The sequence below is a fragment of the Aquarana catesbeiana genome, linkage group LG01 (genome assembly GCF_042186555.1).
Source record: "Aquarana catesbeiana isolate 2022-GZ linkage group LG01, ASM4218655v1, whole genome shotgun sequence".
NCBI classification, from domain to species: Eukaryota; Metazoa; Chordata; class Amphibia; order Anura; family Ranidae; genus Aquarana; species Aquarana catesbeiana.
Window position 1 is genome coordinate 882,357,420 of NC_133324.1, and position 22,766 is coordinate 882,380,185.

Consider the following 22,766-nt stretch of genomic DNA (forward strand, 5'->3'; position numbering starts at 1 on the left):
TTGATTCTAAGGCTGGCCCAGGAGCAGACTGATAACTCATGGGGCCCCCGGGCAATAGGAGATTATGGGGCCCCCAGGCAATCAGAGATTATGGGGTCACACAGTATACACACACACAGTATTGAATCACACAGTATACACATACATGTACACACAGTATACACAGACAGATGTAAAAAAAAACACAGATTTATACATACTGTCCCTGGTTTTACTGAGGCTGGCACCCCTGATGGGGCCCCCTAGAGGCCCAGGGCCCTCGGGCAGTGCCCGAGTGGCTCAATGGTCAGTCCGCCCCTGGGCTGGCCATACCTTATACAATTTTCTTCTACAACTATCCTTTAGATTTACCAAAACCATATAATATGAGGTCACACCTAAACATTTTCAATTTTGTATGCAATCAGGCAGGCCCTTTTACTACACAGTTGAAGGCTAATCTAAAGAAAAATGAACAAGAAAATGGTCAGCTTAAGTGTGGTATTTGCATTCGGAATCTATTACTGTGAACTTACAGCATGCGTTCAAAGGAGCTGTCCATGAAGTGAAACAGGCCATTGTAAGGCTTCAAAAACAAATCCATCAGAGAGATAGTAGCAACATTGGGAGTGGCCAAATCAACAGTTTGGCACATACTGAGGAAAGAAGAACCCACTGGTGAGTTCAGCAACATAAAAAGGCCTGGACGTCCACGAAAGACAACAGTGGTGGGTGATCGCAGGATCCTCTCTATAATAAAGAAAAAACCCATTCACAACATACAGACAAGTGCAGGACACTCTCCAGGAGGTGGGCGTATCATCAAAATCTACAATCAAGAGAAGACTTCACGAGAGCAAATACAGAGGGTTCACCACAAGGTGCAAACCATTTATAAGCCTGAAGACTATAAAAGCCAGATTAGACTTTGCCAAAAACGTCTAAAAAAGCCAGACCAGTTCTGGAAAGCATTCTTTAGATAGATTAATCTGTACCAGAATGACAGGAAGAAAAATGTGTGGAGAAGGCTTGGAACAGCTCATGATCCAAAGCACACAACGTCATCTGTAAAACATTGTGGAGCTTGCAGTGTGATGGCATGGGCATGCATGGCTTCCAGTGACACTGGGTCATTGGTGTTTATTGATGATGTGACAGAAGACAGAAGCAGCCGGATAAATTCTGCAATGTTTAGAGATATACTGTCACCCCAGATTCAGCCAAAAGTTGAGCGCTTCACAGTACAGATAGACAATGATCCAACACACACTGCAAAAGCAACCCAGGAGCTTTTGAAGGAAAAGAAGTGGAATATTCTGCAATGGCTGAGTCAATCACCTGATCTCAACAAAATTGAGCATGCATTTCACTAGCTGAAGGCAAAACAAAAGGCAGAAACAAAGAAGAGCTGAAGACAGCTGCAGTTAGAGCCTGGCAAAGCATCAGAAAGGAGGAAACCCAGTCTTTAGTGATGTCCATGGGTTCCAGACTTCAGGCAGTCATTGCCAATAAAGGATTCTCAACAAAATATTAAAAATGAACATTTTATTTATGATTATTTTCATTTGTCCAATTACATTTGAGCTCCTGAAAATGGGGAAACCGTGTATAAAAATGATTCCTAAAATGTGTACTCTGATAGTTTTTGTTCAACCCCTTGAATTAAAGCTGAAAGTCTGCACTTCAAATTAATTTGGATTGTTTTGTTTTAATTTTATTCTGTGGCATACAGAGCCAAAAGTCTGACAATTGTGCATGTTTCCAAATAAATATGAACCTAACTGTATGTGCCACTGTCCCATCCTTTGACTCCTTTTTGGACTAAGAGTGAACAATACTCTAACATGAACAGGGGTGCACCTACCAGCTCACCAAAAAAACACTGAGCTAAAAACATAAATTTTATTGAACCCAATTAAAATGTCAAAAATAGTGCCATATAATATGCTATAAAATGCCAGTGAAGTGTAGCACAAATAATAGTGGTATCCCATCTTTCGCTCATATAACTGGTCCTAAAATATCCACATCTGAAGGAGCAGTGAGACTGTGGACAATAGAGGACAAACCTGTCCCCTTTAGGCTGTATAAGGGCTTTGGCTCTATACTACAAGGCACCGTGGATGCTAAAAGGCTAAATCTAGCTACCTAAAGCCACACTGCCAGCCTCTGCCCATCCATGCACTATTTGCTTACATAATGTAGACCAGATTCAAATCCAACTTATCTTGACAAACAGTATTTCACTCAAATAACCATGTGTAAGAAAAAGTAAAAACGTATCAAGAGATAAACTCATACCCAAGAAGGTCCTTCGTGGGTATTGGTAGTTTAAATTATTTTACCCATCCTTCTGGGGTATGGGTACTTTAAATTATTTTGTCTCTTGATAAGTTTTCACTTTTTCTTACACATGGTTATTTGAGAAGCCGCGGCTCTGTGTGTGAATGGACAAACAGAGCAATGGCTCGGGTACCCGTATAGCAAGCTGCTTACTTTGGGGGCAATTGGCAGGAGGGAGGGGACAGGAGTGTCGGCGAGGGAACTGAGAAGAGGAGGATTGGGGCTGCTAAGAGCAGGTAAGTATAACATGTTTATTTTTATTTTTTCTGTCTAGGTTCTATCCCCTAACACTGGTGGTAACACTCTGTCTAGGCTCTATCCCCTAACACTGGTGGTAACACTCTGTCTAGGCTCTATCCCCTAACACTGGTGGTAACACTCTGTCTAGGCTCTATCCCCTAACACTGACGGTAACACTGTCTCGGCTCTATCCCCTAACACTGGTGGTAACACTCTGTCTAGGCTCTATCCCCTAACACTGACGGTAACACTCTGTCTCGGCTCTATCCCCTAACACTGGTGGTAACACTCTGTCTAGGCTCTATCCACCTAACACTGGTGGTAACACACTGTCTAGGCTCTATCTCCTAACACTGGTGGTAACACTCTGTCTCGGCTCTATCCCCTAACACTGGTGGTAACACTCTGTCTAGGTTCTATCCCCTAACACTGACGGTAACACTGTCTCGGCTCTATCCCCTAACACTGGTGGTAACACTCTGTCTAGGCTCTATCCCCTAACACTGGTGGTAACACTCTGTCTAGGCTCTATCCCCTAACACTGGTGGTAACACTCTGTCTAGGCTCTATCCCCTAACACTGACGGTAACACTCTGTCTCGGCTCTATCCCCTAACACTGGTGGTAACACTCTGTCTAGGCTCTATCCGCCTAACACTGGTGGTAACACTCTGTCTAGGCTCTATCCCCTAACACTGACGGTAACACTCTGTCTCGGCTCTATCCCCTAACACTGGTGGTAACACTCTGTCTCGGCTCTATCTCCTAACACTGGTGGTAACACTCTGTCTCGGCTCTATCCCCTAACACTGGTGGTAACACTCTGTCTAGGCTCTATCCGCCTAACACTGGTGGTAACACTCTGTCTAGGCTCTATCCCCTAACACTGACGGTAACACTCTGTCTCGGCTCTATCTCCTAACACTGGTGGTAACACTCTGTCTCGGCTCTATCCCCTAACACTGGTGGTAACACTCTGTCTAGGTTCTATCCCCTAACACTGGTGGTAACACTTTGTCTAGGCTCTATCCCCTAACACTGGTGGCAACACTCTGTCTCGGCTCTATCCCCTAACACTGGTGGTAACACTCTGTCTCGGCTCTATCTCCTAACACTGGTGGTAACACTCTGTCTCGGCTCTATCCCCTAACACTGGTGGTAACACTCTGTCTAGGTTCTATCCCCTAACACTGGTGGTAACACTTTGTCTAGGCTCTATCCGCCTAACACTGGTGGTAACACTCTGTCTAGGTTCTATCCCCTAACACTGGTGGTAACACTCTGTCTAGGTTCTATCCCCTAACACTGGTGGTAACACTTTGTCTAGGCTCTATCCCCTAACACTGGTGGTAACACTCTGTCTAGGCTCTATCCCCTAACACTGGTGGTAACACTCTGTCTAGGCTCTATCCTCTAACACTGGTGGTAACACTCTGTCTAGGCTCTATCCCCTAACACTGGTGGTAACACTCTGTCTAGGTTCTATCCCCTAACACTGACGGTAACACTGTCTCGGCTCTATCCCCTAACACTGGTGGTAACACTCTGTCTAGGCTCTATCCCCTAACACTGGTGGTAACACTCTGTCTAGGCTCTATCCCCTAACACTGGTGGTAACACTCTGTCTAGGCTCTATCCCCTAACACTGACGGTAACACTCTGTCTCGGCTCTATCCCCTAACACTGGTGGTAACACTCTGTCTAGGCTCTATCCGCCTAACACTGGTGGTAACACTCTGTCTAGGCTCTATCCCCTAACACTGACGGTAACACTCTGTCTCGGCTCTATCCCCTAACACTGGTGGTAACACTCTGTCTCGGCTCTATCTCCTAACACTGGTGGTAACACTCTGTCTCGGCTCTATCCCCTAACACTGGTGGTAACACTCTGTCTAGGCTCTATCCGCCTAACACTGGTGGTAACACTCTGTCTAGGCTCTATCCCCTAACACTGACGGTAACACTCTGTCTCGGCTCTATCCCCTAACACTGGTGGTAACACTCTGTCTCGGCTCTATCTCCTAACACTGGTGGTAACACTCTGTCTCGGCTCTATCCCCTAACACTGGTGGTAACACTCTGTCTAGGTTCTATCCCCTAACACTGGTGGTAACACTTTGTCTAGGCTCTATCCCCTAACACTGGTGGTAACACTCTGTCTAGGTTCTATCCCCTAACACTGGTGGTAACACTCTGTCTAGGTTCTATCCCCTAACACTGGTGGTAACACTCTGTCTAGGTTCTATCCCCTAACACTGGTGGTAACACTTTGTCTAGGCTCTATCCCCTAACACTGGTGGTAACACTCTGTCTAGGCTCTATCCGCCTAACACTGGTGGTAACACTCTGTCTAGGCTCTATCCTCTAACACTGGTGGTAACACTCTGTCTAGGCTCTATCCTCTAACACTGGTGGTAACACTCTGTCTAGGCTCTATCCTCTAACACTGGTGGTAACACTCTGTCTAGGCTCTATCCTCTAACACTGGTGGTAACACTCTGTCTAGGATATATCCCCTAACACTGGTGGTAACACTCTGTCTAGGCTCTATCCCCTAACACTGGTGGTAACACTCTGTCTAGGCTCTATCCCCTAACACTGGTGGTAACACTCTGTCTAGAATATATCCCCTAACACTGGTGGTAACACTCTGTCTAGGATCTATCCTCATTCTTTTTCAAAGATCTGAGCAGAGTTTGGTACCTTGTTCGCCATCAACAAATGTAGTAGTATGTATTTAGGGCAATGCCATTTATTGACTAAATAAACAGATTGCTGTGAAAGCTTTCAAGGCACATTGGCTTCTTCTTCAAACAATACTTGTCCATTGCCCAAAGTGGAGGCCAGTCTACCTCAAAAGCTTGCACTGCAATCTGTTTATGTCACCAATAAATGGCATCGCCCTAAATCCAAACTTCTACAGAGGTTTTCGTGAGTTTTAGAGTTTACAGAGTTTATTTTGCCAAGGATAAAGAATAACAAACTGTCACATCACCATCAGAGCGAAAAGTGGATTGTGTGCATTAAATTGTATTAGGTTAAGCCCGAGGTATACTTCTAATCCAAACATAACTGTTTTAAAAGGGCAATAAAAATAAATGGACTTTGAATATAAGCTGGTCCAATTAGATTATTTTCATAAACTATTTTATCCTTAAAAATTAAATTTTATTTTACATATAACACACATAAAACATAAGACAATTTACTTTGAAATCGAGCACAACCCTATTTGTAAAGCACTTTACAATTACTGAGACCATCACTGTATAACTTCTTATTCTACATTTGTTAGATATTTCAGGCATTGACCTGGATAAGCAGTTAAATGCATACAATGCCTTGAAAAAGTATTCATACTAATTTTCAACAATTTGTCATGTTACAACAAATGTAAATGTATTTTATTGGGATTTTATGTGATAGACCAACACAAAGTGGCACATAATTGTGAAATGGAAGGAAAATGATAAATGGTTTTCCAAATTTTTTACAAATAAATATCTGAAAATTGCATTTGTATTCAGCTCCCTTTACTCTGATACCCCTAACTAAAATCTAGTGGAACCAATTGCCTTCAGAAGTTACCTAATTTGTGTGTAATTTAAACTCAGTATAAATACAACTGTTCTATGAAACCCTCAGAGGTTTGTTAGAGAACCTTAGTGAACAAACAACATCATGAAGGTCAAGGAACACACTAGATATGTTAGGGATAAAGTTGTGGAGAAGTTTAAAGCAGGGTTAGGTTATAAAACAACATCCCAAGCTTTGAACATCTCACGATTCACGGAGCACTGTTCAATACATCATCCGAAAATGGAAAGAGTATGGCACAACTGCAAACCTACCAAGACATGGCCGTCCACCTAAACTGACAGGCTGGGCAAGGAGAGCATTAATCAGAGAAGCAGCCAAGAGGCCCATGGTAACCCTGGAGGAGCTACAGAGATCCACAGCTCAGGTGGGAGAATCTGTCCACAGGACAACTATTAGTCGTGTACTCCGCAAATCTGGTCTTTATGGAAGAGCGGCAAGAAGAAAGACATCATTGAAAGAAAACCATAAGAAGTCCCATTTGCAGTTTGCGAGAAGCCATGTGGGGGACACAGCAAACATGTGAAACAAGGTGCTCTGGTCAGATGAGAACAAAATTGAACTTTTTGGCCTAAAAGCTTTCGGCATGTGTGGTGGAAAACTAACACTGCACATCACCCTGAACACACCATCCCCACCGTGAAACATGGTGGTGGCAGCATCATGTTGTGGGAATGCTTTTCCTCAGCAGGGACAGAGAAGCTGGTCAGAGTTGATGGGAAGATGGATAGAGCCAAATACAGGACAATCTTAGAAGAAAACCTGTAATGCCCTGCCCTGTACACATGGTCAGATTTTCAGACGGAAAAAGTACGATCGGATTGTGTTGTTGGAAATTCCGATCGTGTGTGGGCTCCATCGGACTTTTTCCGTCGGAATTTTCGACACACAAAGTTTGAGAGCTTGCTATAAAATTTTCTGACAACAAAATCCGATCGGTTAAATTCCGATCGTGTGTACACAAATCCGATGCACAAAGTGCCACACATGCTCAGACTAAATTAAGAGACGAAAGCTATTGTCTACTGCCCCATTTATAGTCCCGGTGTACGTGTTTTACGTCACCGCGTTCGGAACGATCGGATTTTCCGACAACTTTGTGCGACCGAGTGTATACAAGACAAGTTTGAGCCAACATCCGTCGGAAAAAATCCATGGATTTTGTTGTCGGAATATCCGATCAATGTCCGATCGTGTGTACAGGGCATAAGTGTCTGCAAACGACTTGAGACTAGGACGAAGGTTCACCTTCCACCAGGACAACGACCCTAAACATACAGCCAGAGCTACAATGGAATGGCTGAGATCAAAGCATATTCATGTGTTAGAATGGCCCAGTCAAAGTCCAGACCTAAATTCAATTGAGAATCTGTGGCAAGACTTGAAAATTGGTGTTCACCGGATGATACCCAGGAAGGGTGTCTAAGCCCATACATGGACATCTCTCTTCTGGTCATCTTCAACCTACAGAACAGATATTTCACTGATAGATTTCAACTCTCAACTGCAATGTTGTAAAGACCACAGTATAAAGAGCAACAACACTAGCAGAAATGAAAAATGATGATATGACATCTGAATACATAAACTGGGGGAACACAAGCAAAGTTCAGCTTTGAACCCTTTACTTAAAAGCAAAGTTTACCTGTTTCCTATAAGCAAGGAATTAAAGGCTCTTTCACACTAGCGGTAATGCTTTCTGCCCCCCGAAAGGTGATCCACAGTGGATTGCCTTTCAGAGGGCGCATAGCAGCACCTGGCAGGCGGTGTTACTGCCATCTCCTGATGCTTTTTTTTTTACTTTTTCTTTTATTGCCGAATGCCAATTTTACATCGGAAGACTGTTTCATAAATGCAAGTCAAGTGTTTGGTTTGCAGTTGCAGCCACATTGATCTTGATGAGTGAGTTTTACAGGCGTTTCCACCTGTCAATCTCTGCAGCAGCTGAGGAGCAAAGCATCGCAACCACAGCATGTGTACAGCCCTGTCAGGCTGTAATGTTAGAATTCCAGTGTGCGGCCAGGGCGGGAGGGGTGTGGTAAAATCACAGCTCAGTCACCTGTTTTTACCACCCTCCCAGCCACCATTGTGAAAGAGTCCAAAGAATTGTCAGAGGATTCCATTACCAGACACACCAGCAAACTATTCTACTGTAAGACACCAAGATAGCAAATACCCGACAGTAGTGTTCTTCCTTGTATGCATACTACAAGCAAGCCAAACCAGAAATGATGTTTTCTGTATTCTTCTGCTAAATCATTTGTGACTGAGCAAGCATCTGCCATCTCGGCAATCAATTCTGCCCATGTGCTGCACACATTGCGCCTGGGTGCCAATCAAACCTCCATATTTCAGTAGACAACAACAGGGAAACTTCCCATATGTGTACATCAATGCATTCCTTCTATGTAAGAAAGATATCAGCTCTGCATTAAGGGCTGCAATAGTAATTTACCATGCCCTATAGACAAAGCTTACCACAACAGTCCAATGGGTGCTCACCATGCTTTAATTTCTGAAAAGTTTTATAATGGGGGTTATTCTTAGCTGTACAGCACACTTTAAAAAAAAAAAAAAAGCACAGATCCTATCAGCTGTTTTAAAAGCTCATCACTGACAAATGTCCCAATAAATATGTTTTAACCATACACTAAACTGTCAGAGAGCCCACAAATAAATAAATGTTCATCTTCTATGTGGGATCCTAAGCTGTACATGCCCTGTATGTGGTCTCAGGCTGTACATGCCCTGTATGTGGTCTCAGGCTATATGTGCCCCCAGTGTGGTCTCTGGCTGTACACATCCTGTATGTGGTCTCAGGTTTTACGCGCCCTGTGTGTGGTCTCATCTTATATGTGGGATCCCAAACTGTACATGCCTTGTGAGTGGTCTCAGGCTATATGTACCCTCATTGTAGTCCCAGGCTGTACATGCCCTGTATGTGGTCTTAGGCTGTACACGCCCTGTGTGTGGTCTCAGGTTGTACGCGCCCTGTATGTGGTCTCATCTTATATGTGGGATCCCAAACTGTACATGCCTTGTGCGTGGTCTCAGGCTATATGTACCCTCAGTGTGGTCTCAGGCTGTACACGCCCTGTATGTGGTCTCAGGTTATACATGCCCTGTATGTGGTCTCAGGCTGTACAGCCCTGTGTGTGGTCTCAGGTTGTATACGCCGTGTGTGGTCTCAGGTTGTACGCGCCCTGTATGTGGTCTCAGGTTGTACGTGCCCTGTGTGCGGTCTCATCTTATATGTGGGATCCCAAACTGTACATGCCTTGTGCGTGGTCTCAGGCTATATGTACCCTCAGTGTGGTCTCAGGCTGTACATGCCCTGTATGTGGTCTCAGGCTGTACATGCCCTGTATGTGGTCTCAGGCTGTACATGCCCTGTATGTGGTCTCAGGCTGTACATGCCCTGTATGTGGTCTCAGGCTGTACATGCCCTGTATGTGGTCTCAGGCTGTACATGCCCTGTATGTGGTCTCAGGTTGTACATGCCCTGTATGTGGTCTCAGGTTGTACATGCCCTGTATGTGGTCTCAGGTTGTACATGCCCTGTATGTGGTCTCAGGTTGTACATGCCCTGTATGTGGTCTCAGGCTGTACATGCCCTGTATGTGGTCTCAGGCTGTACACGCCCTGTATGTGGTCTCAGGTTGTACATGCTCTGTGTTTGGTCCCATGCTATACATACCCTATGTATGATCTCAGGCTGTACATGCCATGTGTGATCCCAATGCTATACTTGCTCTGTGTATGATTTTACACAACTTTTGTGTGGTCTCAAGCTGTACCTGCCTTGTGTGTGTTCCCAGTGGCCATTCAAATAACTTTAAATTGTTTTCCTGCCAAGCCAGAAATAATGCTTTCTGAAGCCTTGCCCTAAATGATTTTCCCTTGTCTCATGTAAACTGCTGAGCACATTGCTATGAATTGCCAATCATGACTCTGCATTTCCACCATTCCCAGTTGCCACCTTACAAACGGCAGTCATTTCCTATATGTGTACAAGAATGCATTACACGTAGAAGAACATCAGTACTAGGAGGCTGAAATAGTCAAGTCTATCCTGTTCAGAGCCGACAGGCTTGCAGACACCGTGCCACTGCCCCACCTCCAGTCTGATCTTTGGACAGCTAGTAAATGTCACCAGTATGGAGGAGACCACCCTGATATCTCTCCCTTCCTTCTCCAGGCCAGTCTAAGTACCTGCAACTTCAACTTGTAAAGAAGGCATTAAAACCACAGAAGCCGTACCCATTTAATATTTATTGGGTCACACACTGGTTAAAAATACTTACAAAATGAGCAGAGGAGAAAGTAAGTAGAAGGGGGAATGCTGGAACAGGGATCTTCACGTCACCATTAAGTTGTTTGCAGTTATGCCCAACAATCGCCATATATTGGCACAAGATGTTAGAAGTATTTTTACCTAGTGTGCATAGTCAAATAAATCATAAATGGCTCCATTATGTAGGTGTGCCTGTAGGTTTTCCAATTTTTGTATGCATGCATCTACTTTGAGAAAGCTGCACTGCTTGTTGCCCCAATTTCAAACTTTTAGGTCTCTTGCACATAGGTGAAAAAACATTGCATTTGTAGCCACAGAGCATTTTTTTTCCTTTTTGTATAGTCTCAAACTGGAAGTGGGAGGGAGTACCGGTCAAAACCAAGTACCCACTCCGCCCCTCCTCAAAAAAGTGCCAAAAATAGAAGAGGAGGGCATAAAGCGGAACTTCCCCTTCGGGGTGAAGTTCCGCTTTAAAGAATTTAAAGAGTTTTTTTCTGAGGATCTTATTGCCAGCCTCTGCCAGCACGATCCTGCGTATAAACATCAGTAAATTATTACATCCGTGTGCAAGAGGCCTAAGGCCACATGCACACTAGCACTTTGGCCCACGCATGGCCTACTGAATGGTATTCATGTTCACGGCTGTGTGCACTCAGAGACGTATGCCTACAATGCAGATTTCATGCGTTCCAGGCATACAGTGCCTTGAAAAAGTATTCATACCCTTGAAATTTTCCCACATTTTGTCATATTAAAACCAAAAACGTAAATGTATTTTATTGGGATTTTATGTGATAGACCAACACAAAGTGGCACATAATTGTGAAGTGGAAGGAAAATGATAAATGGTTTGCAAAATTTTTACAAATAAATATGTGAAAAGTGTGGCGTGCATTTGTATTCAGCCCCCTGGGTCAATACTTTGTAGAACCACCTTTCTCTGCAATTACAGCTTTTTGGGTTTATCTCTACCAGCTTTGCACATCTAGAGAGGGACATTTTTGCCCATTCTTCTTTGTAAAATAGCTCAAGCTCTGTCAGATTGGATGGAGAGCTTCTGTAAACAGCAATTTTCAAGTCTTGTCACAAATTTTCAATTGGATTTAGGTCTGGACTTTGGGCCATTCTAACACATAAATATGCTTTGATCTAAACCATTCCATTGTAGCTCTGGCTGTATGTTTAGGGTCGTTGAACCTCCGCCCCAGTCTCAACTCTTTTGCAGACTCTAAAATAGGTTTTCTTCTAAGATTACCCTGTATTTGACTCCCTCCATCTTCCCATCAAAACTCTGACCAGCTTCCCTGTCCCTGCTGAAGAAAAGCATCTCCACATTCCCAATAATTTACATTTTCAATTTTGGTTGTAACATGACAAAATGTGGAAAATTTCAAGAGGCATACTTTTTCAAGGCACTGTAGGTCCTTGAACACATACAGCACTACATGCGAGTACCTATCAGTAGATAGTCCAGCTGCAGTATATTTCAGCCTGTCATAGATTTGACAGGCTGCTGGAAATGGGGCTGGATGCCTGAAAACGGCAGGATTTCACGCACATAGGCCAAAATGCTATTCTGCATGAGGCTTTTGTTTTGATCCAGATGGTTTGCTTTTCCTGTGTGTTTTTTTATTTCTTTTTGGTTTGTGTTTTTCACACATTGTTTGGCAATTAGCGCTATGATTGCGTTTTAGTATAATTTTTATGTAGTCAGGTCCATAAATATTGGGACATCGACACAATTCTAATCTTTTTGGCTCTATACACCACCACAATGGATTTGAAATGAAACTAACAAGATGTGCTTTAACTGCAGACTTTCAGCTTTAATTTGAGGGTATTTACCACCAAATCATGTGAACGGTGCAGGAATTACAACAGTTTGTATATTTGCCTCCCACTTTTTAAGGGACCAAAAATAATGGGACAGATTAACAATCATCCATCAAACTTTCACTTTTTAATACTTGGTTGCAAATCCTTTGCAGTCAATTACAGCCTGAAGTCTGGAACGCATAGACATCACCAGACGCTGGGTTTCATCCCTGGTGATGCTCTGCCAGGCCTCTAATGCAACTGTCTTCAGTTCCTGCTTGTTCTTGGGGCATTTTCCATTCAGTTTTGTCTTCAGCAAGTGAAATGCATGCTCAATCGGATTCAGGTCAGGTGATTGATTTGGCCATTGCATAACATTCCACTTCTTTCCCTTAAAAAACTCTTTGGTTGCTTTCGCAGTATGTTTTGTGTCATTGTCCATCTGCACTGTGAAGCGCCGTCCAATGAGTTCTGAAGCATTTTGCTGAATATGAGCAGATAATATTGCCCGAAACACTTCAGAATTCATCCTCCTGCTTTTGTCAGCAGTCACATCATCAATAAATACAAGGGAGCCAGTTCCATTGGCAGCCATACATGCCCACGTCATGACACTACCACTACCATGCTTCACTGATGAGGTGGTATGCTTTGGATCATGAGCAGTTCCTTTCCTTCTCCATACTCTTCTGTTCCCATCTCTCTGGTACAAGTTGATCTTGGTCTCATCTGTCCATAGGATGTTGTTCCAGAACTGTGAAGGCTTTTTTAGATGTTTTTTGGCAAACTATAATCTGGCCTTCCTGTTTTAGAGGCTCACCAATGGTTTACATCTTGTGGTGAACCCTCTGTATTCACTCTGGTGAAGTCTTCTCTTGATTGTTGACTTTGACACACATACACCTACCTCCTGGAGAGTGTTCTTGACCTGGCCAACTGTTGTGAAGAGTGTTTTCTTCACCAGGGAAAGAATTCTTCAGTCATCCACCACAGTTGTTTTCCGTGGTCTTCCGGGTCTTTTGGTGTTGCTGAGCTCACCGGTGCGTTCTTTCTTTTTAAGGATGTTCCAAACAGTTGATTTGGCCACACCTAATGTTTTTGTTATCTCTCTGATGGGTTTGTTTTGTTTTTTCAGCCTAATGATGGCTTGCTTCACTGATAGTGACAGCTCTTTGGATTTCATATTGAGAGTTGACAGAAACAGATTCCAAATGCAAATAGCACATTCGAAATGAACTCTGGACCTTTTATCTGCTCCTTGTAAATGGGATAATGAGGGAATAACACACACCTGGCCATGGAACAGCTGAGCAGCCAATTGTCCCATTACTTTTGGTCCCTTAAAAAGTGGGAGGCACATATACAAACTGTTGTAATTCCTAAACTGTTCACCTGATTTGGTGGTAAATACCCTCAAATTAAAGCTGAAAGTCTGCAGTTAAAGCACATCTTGTTCGTTTCATTTCAAATCCATTGTGGTGTTGTATAGAGCCAAAAAGATTAGAATTGTGTTGATGTCCCAATATTTATGGACCTGACTGAATATCTTCCAGCACAGGCAGCCACACTAGAAGGCTGATTTTAACTTTCAGCTGGCATGTGGAAATATATTTTAATGTATCTGCTTTGGCAGAACTGAAGAATTGTTTTAGAGCCCAACTCCGGGCAAATAAAAAAATGATCTCTTGCAGTGGGGCTGTGCCTGTACTGCGAAGGCTAACTGATCGTTTTTTCCTAGAAAAAAAAAAAAAAGATTTACTGGTTCTTTGCTACTTTCTGCAGTTAGACTGGTCCCCACAGCATCTGTACCCCCCCACACTCCACCATTTTAGGGTCCTGACATCTTAATGAGCAGAGCAGGATCCACAGCCCTGCACTGGACGTGAGGATGCCAAGGGACAGTCCACTGCCGGATTGTGGGGGTGTCCTGCCTTTCAGGGAAGCTGAGGATCAGGTAAGTAAAACTGTTTCTCCTCCCCTATACAAAACAAGCAATTAACCGTTGCAGTGCAGGCACAGTCCCACTGCAAAGGATCATTTGTAATTTGCCTGGAGATGGGCTTGAAGGAATGTAAAGAAACTAAACGGTGTTTATGTATTTGCTTGGAGTTGTCCTTTAAGACGACACGCTTCTAATGACTGTGCGGCGGCTGTCAACAAAGGTTTTTGTTACTGTAGAGCAGGATATATGTATTCATGGATTCCAGATGTATAAGCTTTCCACTGAGCTGCTTCTCTCACATTCTCTTCATTTGTGATGCGTTTTTATAATCTCCATTTAAAAAAAATAATCCTATGAAATCGAAACCACTTGCTGAGTAATCACATGAAAAACATATTGAAGTGTTTAGAGAACAAGCACCGGTTTGAGCAAACAAGGTTTCCTGTGATTGATATCCAAAGACCGCAGCAGCCGTGCGGCATGCCGGGGATGTTATGGAAACAGTAAAAAAATATAACAGCATTCCAACATGATGGACCCGGTGTCAGAAAATGTCTCATAGATGGTCTGTATTGACCACATCAGCCGGTGTGTTTATCTCCTTCATCTCTCCAGTCTATCAAAGCATGCTGCTACAGTATTAGCACTCTTTCCTTGGGGTCCTGGGCTCAGTTCCCAACAGGAATGCCATTTGTATACATTCCAGGTCTCTTAAAGTGTTCCTGTGTATTTAATTTTGGATAGATTAGAGCAGGGGTATTCAACCTGTGGCACTAGGAGCCCTCTGATGTGACCCTCGACCTCAAACCAGGGAAGCGCATGCCCATGCTCTGGGCTGGTGGGTCTGCAAGCCCAGATCGCAAATCAATGAGTTGCCAACCTGCCATCCCAGAGCATCAAAGTGCATGGAGCCAGCGCTGGCAGCCGAGGAAGCAGAAGTCGCATAAGCCGATGCTTCCTCTGTAGCGCCACCTTCTGTCCCAGGTGGAGTGATACTAAATGCCAGGCACCTTTCTAGCAGCCTGGAGAATGATGGCAACAGAAACTGGAAGAGGAGAAGGTCAGTATATTAACCACTTCCCATCCAGGCCAATTCTGACATTTTTCTCCTACATATAAAATTCATGATTGTTTTGCTAGAAAATTACATAGAACCCCCAAACATTATATACGTTTTTTAAGCAAAGACCCTAGAGAATACTATGGGGGGTTGTTGCAACTTTTTATCTTGCACGGTATTTGCTCAGCAATTTTTCATGTTTCATGCTTTCAAAAAAAAAAAACATTAAAGTTAACCCAATTTTTTTGCATAAAGTGAAAGACGAAGTTACGCCGACTAAATAGATACCTATCATGTCACGCTTCAAAAACTCAGGTGATCATCTGGTCCGCCCGAAATCTCTATGGTCACCATCCGGGGCCGGCGGATCCGTAATCCGACTCACCGATGGAAGCGGTGAGTCGGTAGAAGCACCAGAGGATGGCGGGAGTGGGGGCGTCCCCCTCGCCGCCCGTAAGAACGATTAAGCGACTGAACAGCCACTATGATCGTTCTTGTGGTGTAGGGAATCGCCTGCTGAAAAAGCTGGCGATTCCCTACACAACAAGAACAATCATAGTGGCTGTTCCGTCGCTTAATCGTTCTTACGGGCGGCGAAGGGGATGCCCCCACTCCCGCCATCCTCTGGTGCTATCTGAATGATGCCTGTAGCTGCAGGCATCATTCAGATATACCCACTCAAAGTCAAGGACGTCCTAGGACGTACCTTGGGCGGGAAGTGGTTAAACATCAAATACAGTGCAATTGCAATGGGCATATTAGCACTTAAAAAAAAAAAGGAGTTATTAGGCTGCTTTCACACAGATCCACGGGTGCAGTGCAGTGCACCTGCAGCTTCCCTGTGGGTTAGCTGCACTGAGCCATAGACTTACTATTATATCCTGTAGGTCTGGTGCACTTTCAGAAAGTGCACCACACCCGCAAGATATAATAGAAGTCTATGGCAAAGCACAGCTAACCCACAGAAAAGCTGCAAGTGCACTGCACTGCACCTGAGGTTTGGTAAACCACAACGCACCAGAGTGAAAACAACCTTATAGGGGGCTCAGGACAGTAATGGCTCATTTACATTTGCGGTTTGGAGGGGGGGGGGCAGTAAAACCCCATAGCTCATTGTGGCCTGCGACTGGTTATCAAAGCACTTAAGTCGCTCTTCAAAAGGTTCAGCACCCCTGGATTAGAAGCTGAACTCCAGCCTTACCTTCAGTCTTGCACACTTGTACAGGATCCTCTGCTAAACTGAAATTGCTTTTTTACAGTATGAGCGTCTCACAGTATTAAATAGAAGCTATAGTAATGCAGATAGAGCCCACTTCTTTCCTTGCTGGAGGATATCCAGCATCATCTAGCCAAGTGGTCTCCAAACTGTGGACCGTAGGCCAGATGCGGCCCTTTGCTTGCCTTTACCTGGCCCTTGGGGCACCATTCCTTCCATTGATATGAGGCACTATTCCTCCTACTGACACCAACTATGAGGCACCATTCCTTCAACTGACACCAACTGTGGGGCATCATTTTTCCCACTATTCAATGGTGGGGCACTATTCCTTCCACTGACACCAACAATGGGGCATTATTCCTCCGACTGACAGCAATCATGGGGTACTATTTTACGTTTTTTATACTCCCACTGGCCATAATCCGGCCTCCCTAAAGTCTAAAGGACAATGAATTGGCTCTTTATTTAAAATATTTGGAGACCCCTGATCTAGCCCTTTCCTCCACAGGCAGACTGTCCTTGGCCCACCTCTTTCATTCATTTCAGTTCTATGTATCAATCAATGTCTAGAGTTCTTGAGATTTACTGCGTGAAACAACTAGGAGTTCTGAATTCACTCTGACTTTCAAATTTACAAATTATATCATTACAGCTAAACTCCAAACAACTTAGACAAAAATCGAAATACGATTAAAGCACATGCAGGTAAACCATGTGACCTGCCAAAGATCTGTCATTCTGTTCTTCAAGCCTAATTATCCAGGCACCTCTTTTAGAGGTTATATTCATATCCCTGACTTCTAATGCAATCAAGCAGTCCAGCTTGGTCAAGGTCCCACTCCCAATGTGTTGACTGGACAAAGAAGAAGCAGCAGCACACTGCTGAAAGCATCCATGTGCTCTCACCTACTGTAATAGTTCACCAGTTCACCTTGTTAAGACCAAAGCTGGCCAAACAATGATCTAAATTCAGCTGGTCAAGCAGGGGCTGGCCCGGTGTCGATCAATGTGTGGGCTCAGCGCTTGATAGAAGTCAATCATTTAATCATCTTCTGTCGATCAGTGGTTTCAAGCACTGGTCGGTGCCATTAATAGGATACAATGCCCCAAGGGGGAAAGGGGGGTTCCTCCATCCATTGTGTGAATGAAGGAATCAGCAGGCCGAATGAAATAAAATGAACAGTGTATGGCCAGCTTAACACCACTGAACAAAGTAAGAGTCCTGACTGGCTCACACAACTGACCCTAATACTCACTGAGGCCCTATTCACATCTGAGCATTTTTTAGCTCAGATCTCAAAGCTCCAAAATGCTCAACATCAAAATCCCATGTACAGGCAGTCCCCGAGTTACAAACATTTGACTTACATACGACTCATACTTACAAATATAGTGGTTGCTCATATCTGGGCGCTCAGGCACCTGTAGCTTAACAAAAGCTAAATGAGCTACTTTTAAAGTAGATTTTTATGCATTTTGGCCCCATAGACTTGAATTGGAACACCTGAAAATGTGCAAATCGAGCACTTTTACAATTGTTTTCAGGCTTTTTGTTGGCCTGTAAAACTTATTTTTTAAAAAAAAAAGAACTGGTCCCCTTCCCCTGGTGCTTGGCCAGAACAAAAACACCTGAAGCTTGCATACACATCTAAAACACTCGAAATCCACTTTTAAAACATTTCAAGAAACACAACAGCCACCAGCACATGAGACTCTCATGGGTCACTCATGTAAGTATTGTTCCAGGTGCTTATTTAAAAAAAAAAAAAAAAAATCATTAAACTTCAGCTTTAAGTATATAGTGATTACTTAATTGTGATACAAACATAGCACTTGTTTGTTCTTATCAGTGCTGTGAGATGGTGTAGGGGGGGAGGGTTTAGGACTGGCCTGGTAATACCATGTATTTCCATCCCTATCAATGTAACAAAAGAACAAGGGGGTGGGACTTTATATGTAGCTCATGGTTGCAATTCGATAGATTGGTGGACATATGAAATGTTTATTAATTCATATACATTTATAATACACACATAATACTAATGTCAATGGGGAACAATTAAACATGATAATAACTGTATCACATGACATTGCATGATGAAATTCCACAGTCCACCAATTTTGTATAAATACATACATGTATTGCAGAGTAATACCTGCATGACCTAAGGCCTCACTGCTCCTATCATGGTAAATAAAGATAAATAGAACATAAAACAAATATTTAATAATAAATAAATAAATAAAGCACGGCATCTGGTATCTCTACTCGTTTCATGGCTTTGAGACACTCATCAGGAGCAGGCATGTGATGTATTAAAATACATGTGTTGATGGTAAAAAAAACTGAAGGTCGTGAGCCACCTGGGGACATTATGGCCGGGAGCTGAGGTGGGCAACCCAGCGATAGCAGCCAACACAGGCAACGTCCAGGGCGGACATTGAGTTGTAAGGCACTCCTGGGGAGTAGGTAGTGGATAAGTGCTGTGAGATAACACACATTCATACTTCTCCACACACCCATTTCTGTCAATGATGTTTCTTAGAATTCAAGCTCGATTGAGCAATGGAGTGCCAAAAGTAGGCAAAATCTGTCCATTTTAAAAAGTACTGTGTTGCTTGGGTTCAGAGTGAGGAAGGTAATATTGCTGTGTAGTAAGTTACAACATCCATTCTTACCTTGTTAAAACCCAACTACAATTTACATTTAAGCCCAACTGCAGTCAACAGAGCGGGGAAGAGTCAGAACTTTTGTAGAGTTTTGAAGGCTGTCTGTGTAACCATTGAAGAGATTTCCCGTTATTTCCTATCCCAATGTCACCAGGAGAAGAAACAAGGAAATGGGTGTCTCCAGGACAATGAATGAGTATCATCAGGACAAGAAATGAGGGAATGGATGTGGCCAAGACAAGGAATGAGAGAATGAGTGTACCCAGAAAAGGAATGAGTGTCACCAGGACAAGAAATGAGGGAATGGATGTGACCAAGACAAGGGCTAAGCGAATAAGTGTCACCAGGACAGGAAATGAGGGAATGGATCTCACCAAGACAAGGGCTAAGGGAATGGGTGTCCCCAGGACAAGGAATGAGTGTCACCAGGACAAAAAATGAGGGAATGGATGTGACCAAGACAAAGACTGAGGGAATGGGTATCCCCAGGACAAGGAATGAGGGAATGGGTGTCTCGAGGACAAGGAATAAGTGTAACCAGGACAAGAAATGAGAGAATGGATGCCACTAAGACAAGAAATAAGGGAATTGGTGTTACCAGGACAGTACGACACAGAAAGCATTAAAAAAGGCTGTTCTAACCCTTACCAACTTTTCTAAGGAACTGTTTTTTAAGTTCTTGTCCCCATTGGAGAGATATTCCATCACTTCCTCTACTTTTGACATCTGATGGAAAGGTAAATCACCCAGATAAAGACCCAAACAGCAATAAAGTTCTGACAGATCGAATACTTCCCCACTCTATACAAAGCTAAAAATAAACTGGACTTTAGTAAAGCTGATCCACCCCCCAGCTGTAGGTTTCACACTGTGTACAAATTTATTGAGTGATTGGTCTCCTGTAAGTAAACACATAATGTATTACCTCCAATCTGGCTCTATCCACGTCTTTTGGGAGCTTCACCCGCACTTGGTTTGTTACAATCAGCATTTCATAGGGATAGGTCTAAGAAAGAGGAAAATGAAAACAGAGGAATAAAAGGAATACATTCCAAACAGCATTCAAAGCTATCCACAACTCTGCCCCAAATACATCACAAACCTCATCTCCAAAAAAGCTCCCAAAACGCCCTCTTCGCTCCTCCAAAAACCTCCTGTTCTCTACCAATCTCATCATTTCTCCCATGCCTGCTTCCAGGACTTCTCTGGAGCCTTTCTCATTCCCAACCTGTCCAGCTATTTCCTACCTGTTAATCTTTAGGTGCTCCCTAAAAATGTATCTCTTCAGGGAAGCCTATCCCTCCTCTACTTAAAAACTGAACTTTTACTTTTTCTTCATTCTTTCATACTTTTTAGAATTCCTCAGTTATCACAAGGGCCGTGGATAAGAGGGTTCCACTCTTCCTCCTTTATGGGGCCAAAACCAGCAGGGGGGTCCAGGCAGCAGGGTGAATTGGATGTGGGCAGCAAGTGTGATTGGTGCGAAGGGGAGGGCAATTACTGGAACCGATCACCTGTATGGCTCTCTCTGCAGCAGCTGAAAGGCGGCTTTTTCTCCTCTTCCTCTCCCCGGTTTTCAACTGCTGCAGAGAGAGCCATACATGGGATCGGTTCCAGTAATTCCCCCCACCACACTGATCCTCTCTGTGGACCATACATTTCCCCTTGCTGCCCAGGCCCCTCTATGTGTCCCCCCCCACCGCAGTGCCCCCAGCTTCCCTCCTCTTCTTCCTGCCAGCAGCTGCAAGCACACAATAGAATCCTTCAGGATTGAGAGTGGAGGAAGGGTCTGGTAAATATGTCATATTTACCAGACCCTTCTTTTCCTAAATGAACATGAGTGATTGGTACAAATCCCTCACTGTGTTCATGCATAACTGAAGCATAGTAAACTGTGTTTTTTTCGGGTGGGGGCTCTGTCAGGTTGGCTGTATGGGGCCCCGTGTTTTCTAACAGCAGCCCTGGTAATCACCTTTTGCATCTCTTGCCCCTCCCTTTAGATTGTAAGCTCTCATGAACAGGGCCCTCCTAACCCTCTTGTATTAATCGTTTTGTAACTGTACTGTCTCCCTTTATTTTGTAAAGTGCTCCACAGACTGAAAATAATAGTAATGATAATAACAGTAATAAAAATAATAGAAATAAAGTGTTCAGAGTAATAATATTCATATATAGAGCAGATATGTGTACATACAATACATATATGATGCTGCAAACATGGTTACTGAATACAACCTTGGTAGTTGAATGCATACATACAATACATTGCTGATCGGACTGGGAGAGTGTGGCTCCTCTTACCTTGTACTCTGTAGAGAGAACACACAGAAAATGTGATATTAAAAAGTGATTCCCAAAACTGTATTCACTGATATTGCTTGATGACATCATTTAAAATGTATACAGCTGTAAATAAATATCATCTCCAGGAACAAGTAACATCGATCAGAGAACAGTTGATGTCAGCCAGGAATTACTGTGTCTGTGCTAAAACCTTCTTATGGCTGAACTCCAGGATAAGTAAATATCTAAATATAAGAGTCATGGGTATTTTTGCTTGAATCTCAGTGTGCTTTGTGCATTTCCTTCAGATCTGTGCAGTAATCCAGTGTGAAACGTCTCCTCTGTGCAGAGCTTCCTGTAATAAAGACCGCTCACTGATGCTCTCTCTCCTGGTGCAGGGTGACTGGTCTTGTCTCCACCCCCTTCTGTAGTTTTCATCAGACAACAGGGTGGAGCCTGTTGGGACCCCTCCCACAGCTCTGCTCTCCGCACAGGCAATGCACAGTCTAGTGATGATGATAGTACTTTTACAAGGTAATATCTTGGTTTGCAAAGGTATTTGGTGCGCACAAAGTGGATTTATATCCTCTGTGGCTATTGAGGAATATATTTAAATTACATTTGTGTGCCTGTAGTTCAGCTTTACAGTTGCATGCTTGCATTATGGAATACAATAACCCCCATTTTCTCCCTTACAGTTTGTGTGATTGGCTCAGTGCTCTTCCCAAGCATCACCGCTGATGTGGAAATCAAACTATAGTAATCAAAATTTTTGTGGAGGTACTTTCTGTAACTGTTTTTGGATAAGAACCTTATGAAATTTATGGTACACCACATATTACTCCAATGCATGGCAATGTGTACAATGTGTGCCATTTATTTTTCATGGCAATCTAATGCACTGCACAGTAACGGCCAACGGACAATACTCCATATGTCATGTTTTGTGCAATGAGTAAGACTCCGTTTCCACTAGCGCGAATTGTCATGCAACTTTGGACACATAAAGTCGCATGACAAGTCACAGCCCATTGATTTCAATGGCACCCGTTCCAATCTATGGGACTTAAAGTTGCAGCGACTTTGAAAAGGTGCCTGCACTACTTTGATGCGACTTTTGATGCAACTTTGATTCAGAGAGTGTAAAGTTGAATCTCATGTCCGTCATTCGGCCATAGCGGGGATGTGAGGTGGTTAATCAAACAAACTGAAGTTAGAAAGTGATTGGCTATCATGCACAGCTGCATCAGATTACGAGTGCTCCAGTTTTAGTGAATCTCCCCCAATGTGTTTGATTTATAAATGGACTGTTTTCTTTGCAAACT

The 22,766-nt window shown here is 43.4% G+C and overlaps 1 protein-coding gene across 1 annotated transcript in view; it reads right to left on the reverse strand.

Annotated features, from left to right (window-relative positions):
- Nucleotides 1-22,766, reverse strand: part of ABLIM2 (actin binding LIM protein family member 2) — a 238,593-nt gene that overhangs the window by 35,342 nt on the left and 180,485 nt on the right. Inside the window, exons 20-21 of the mRNA XM_073610745.1 lie at nucleotides 21,460-21,467; nucleotides 20,084-20,164 (exon numbers count right to left, since the gene is read on the reverse strand). Coding sequence (XP_073466846.1) covers nucleotides 20,084-20,164; nucleotides 21,460-21,467 — 89 coding nt within the window. The remainder of the gene's footprint in view (nucleotides 1-20,083; nucleotides 20,165-21,459; nucleotides 21,468-22,766) is intronic.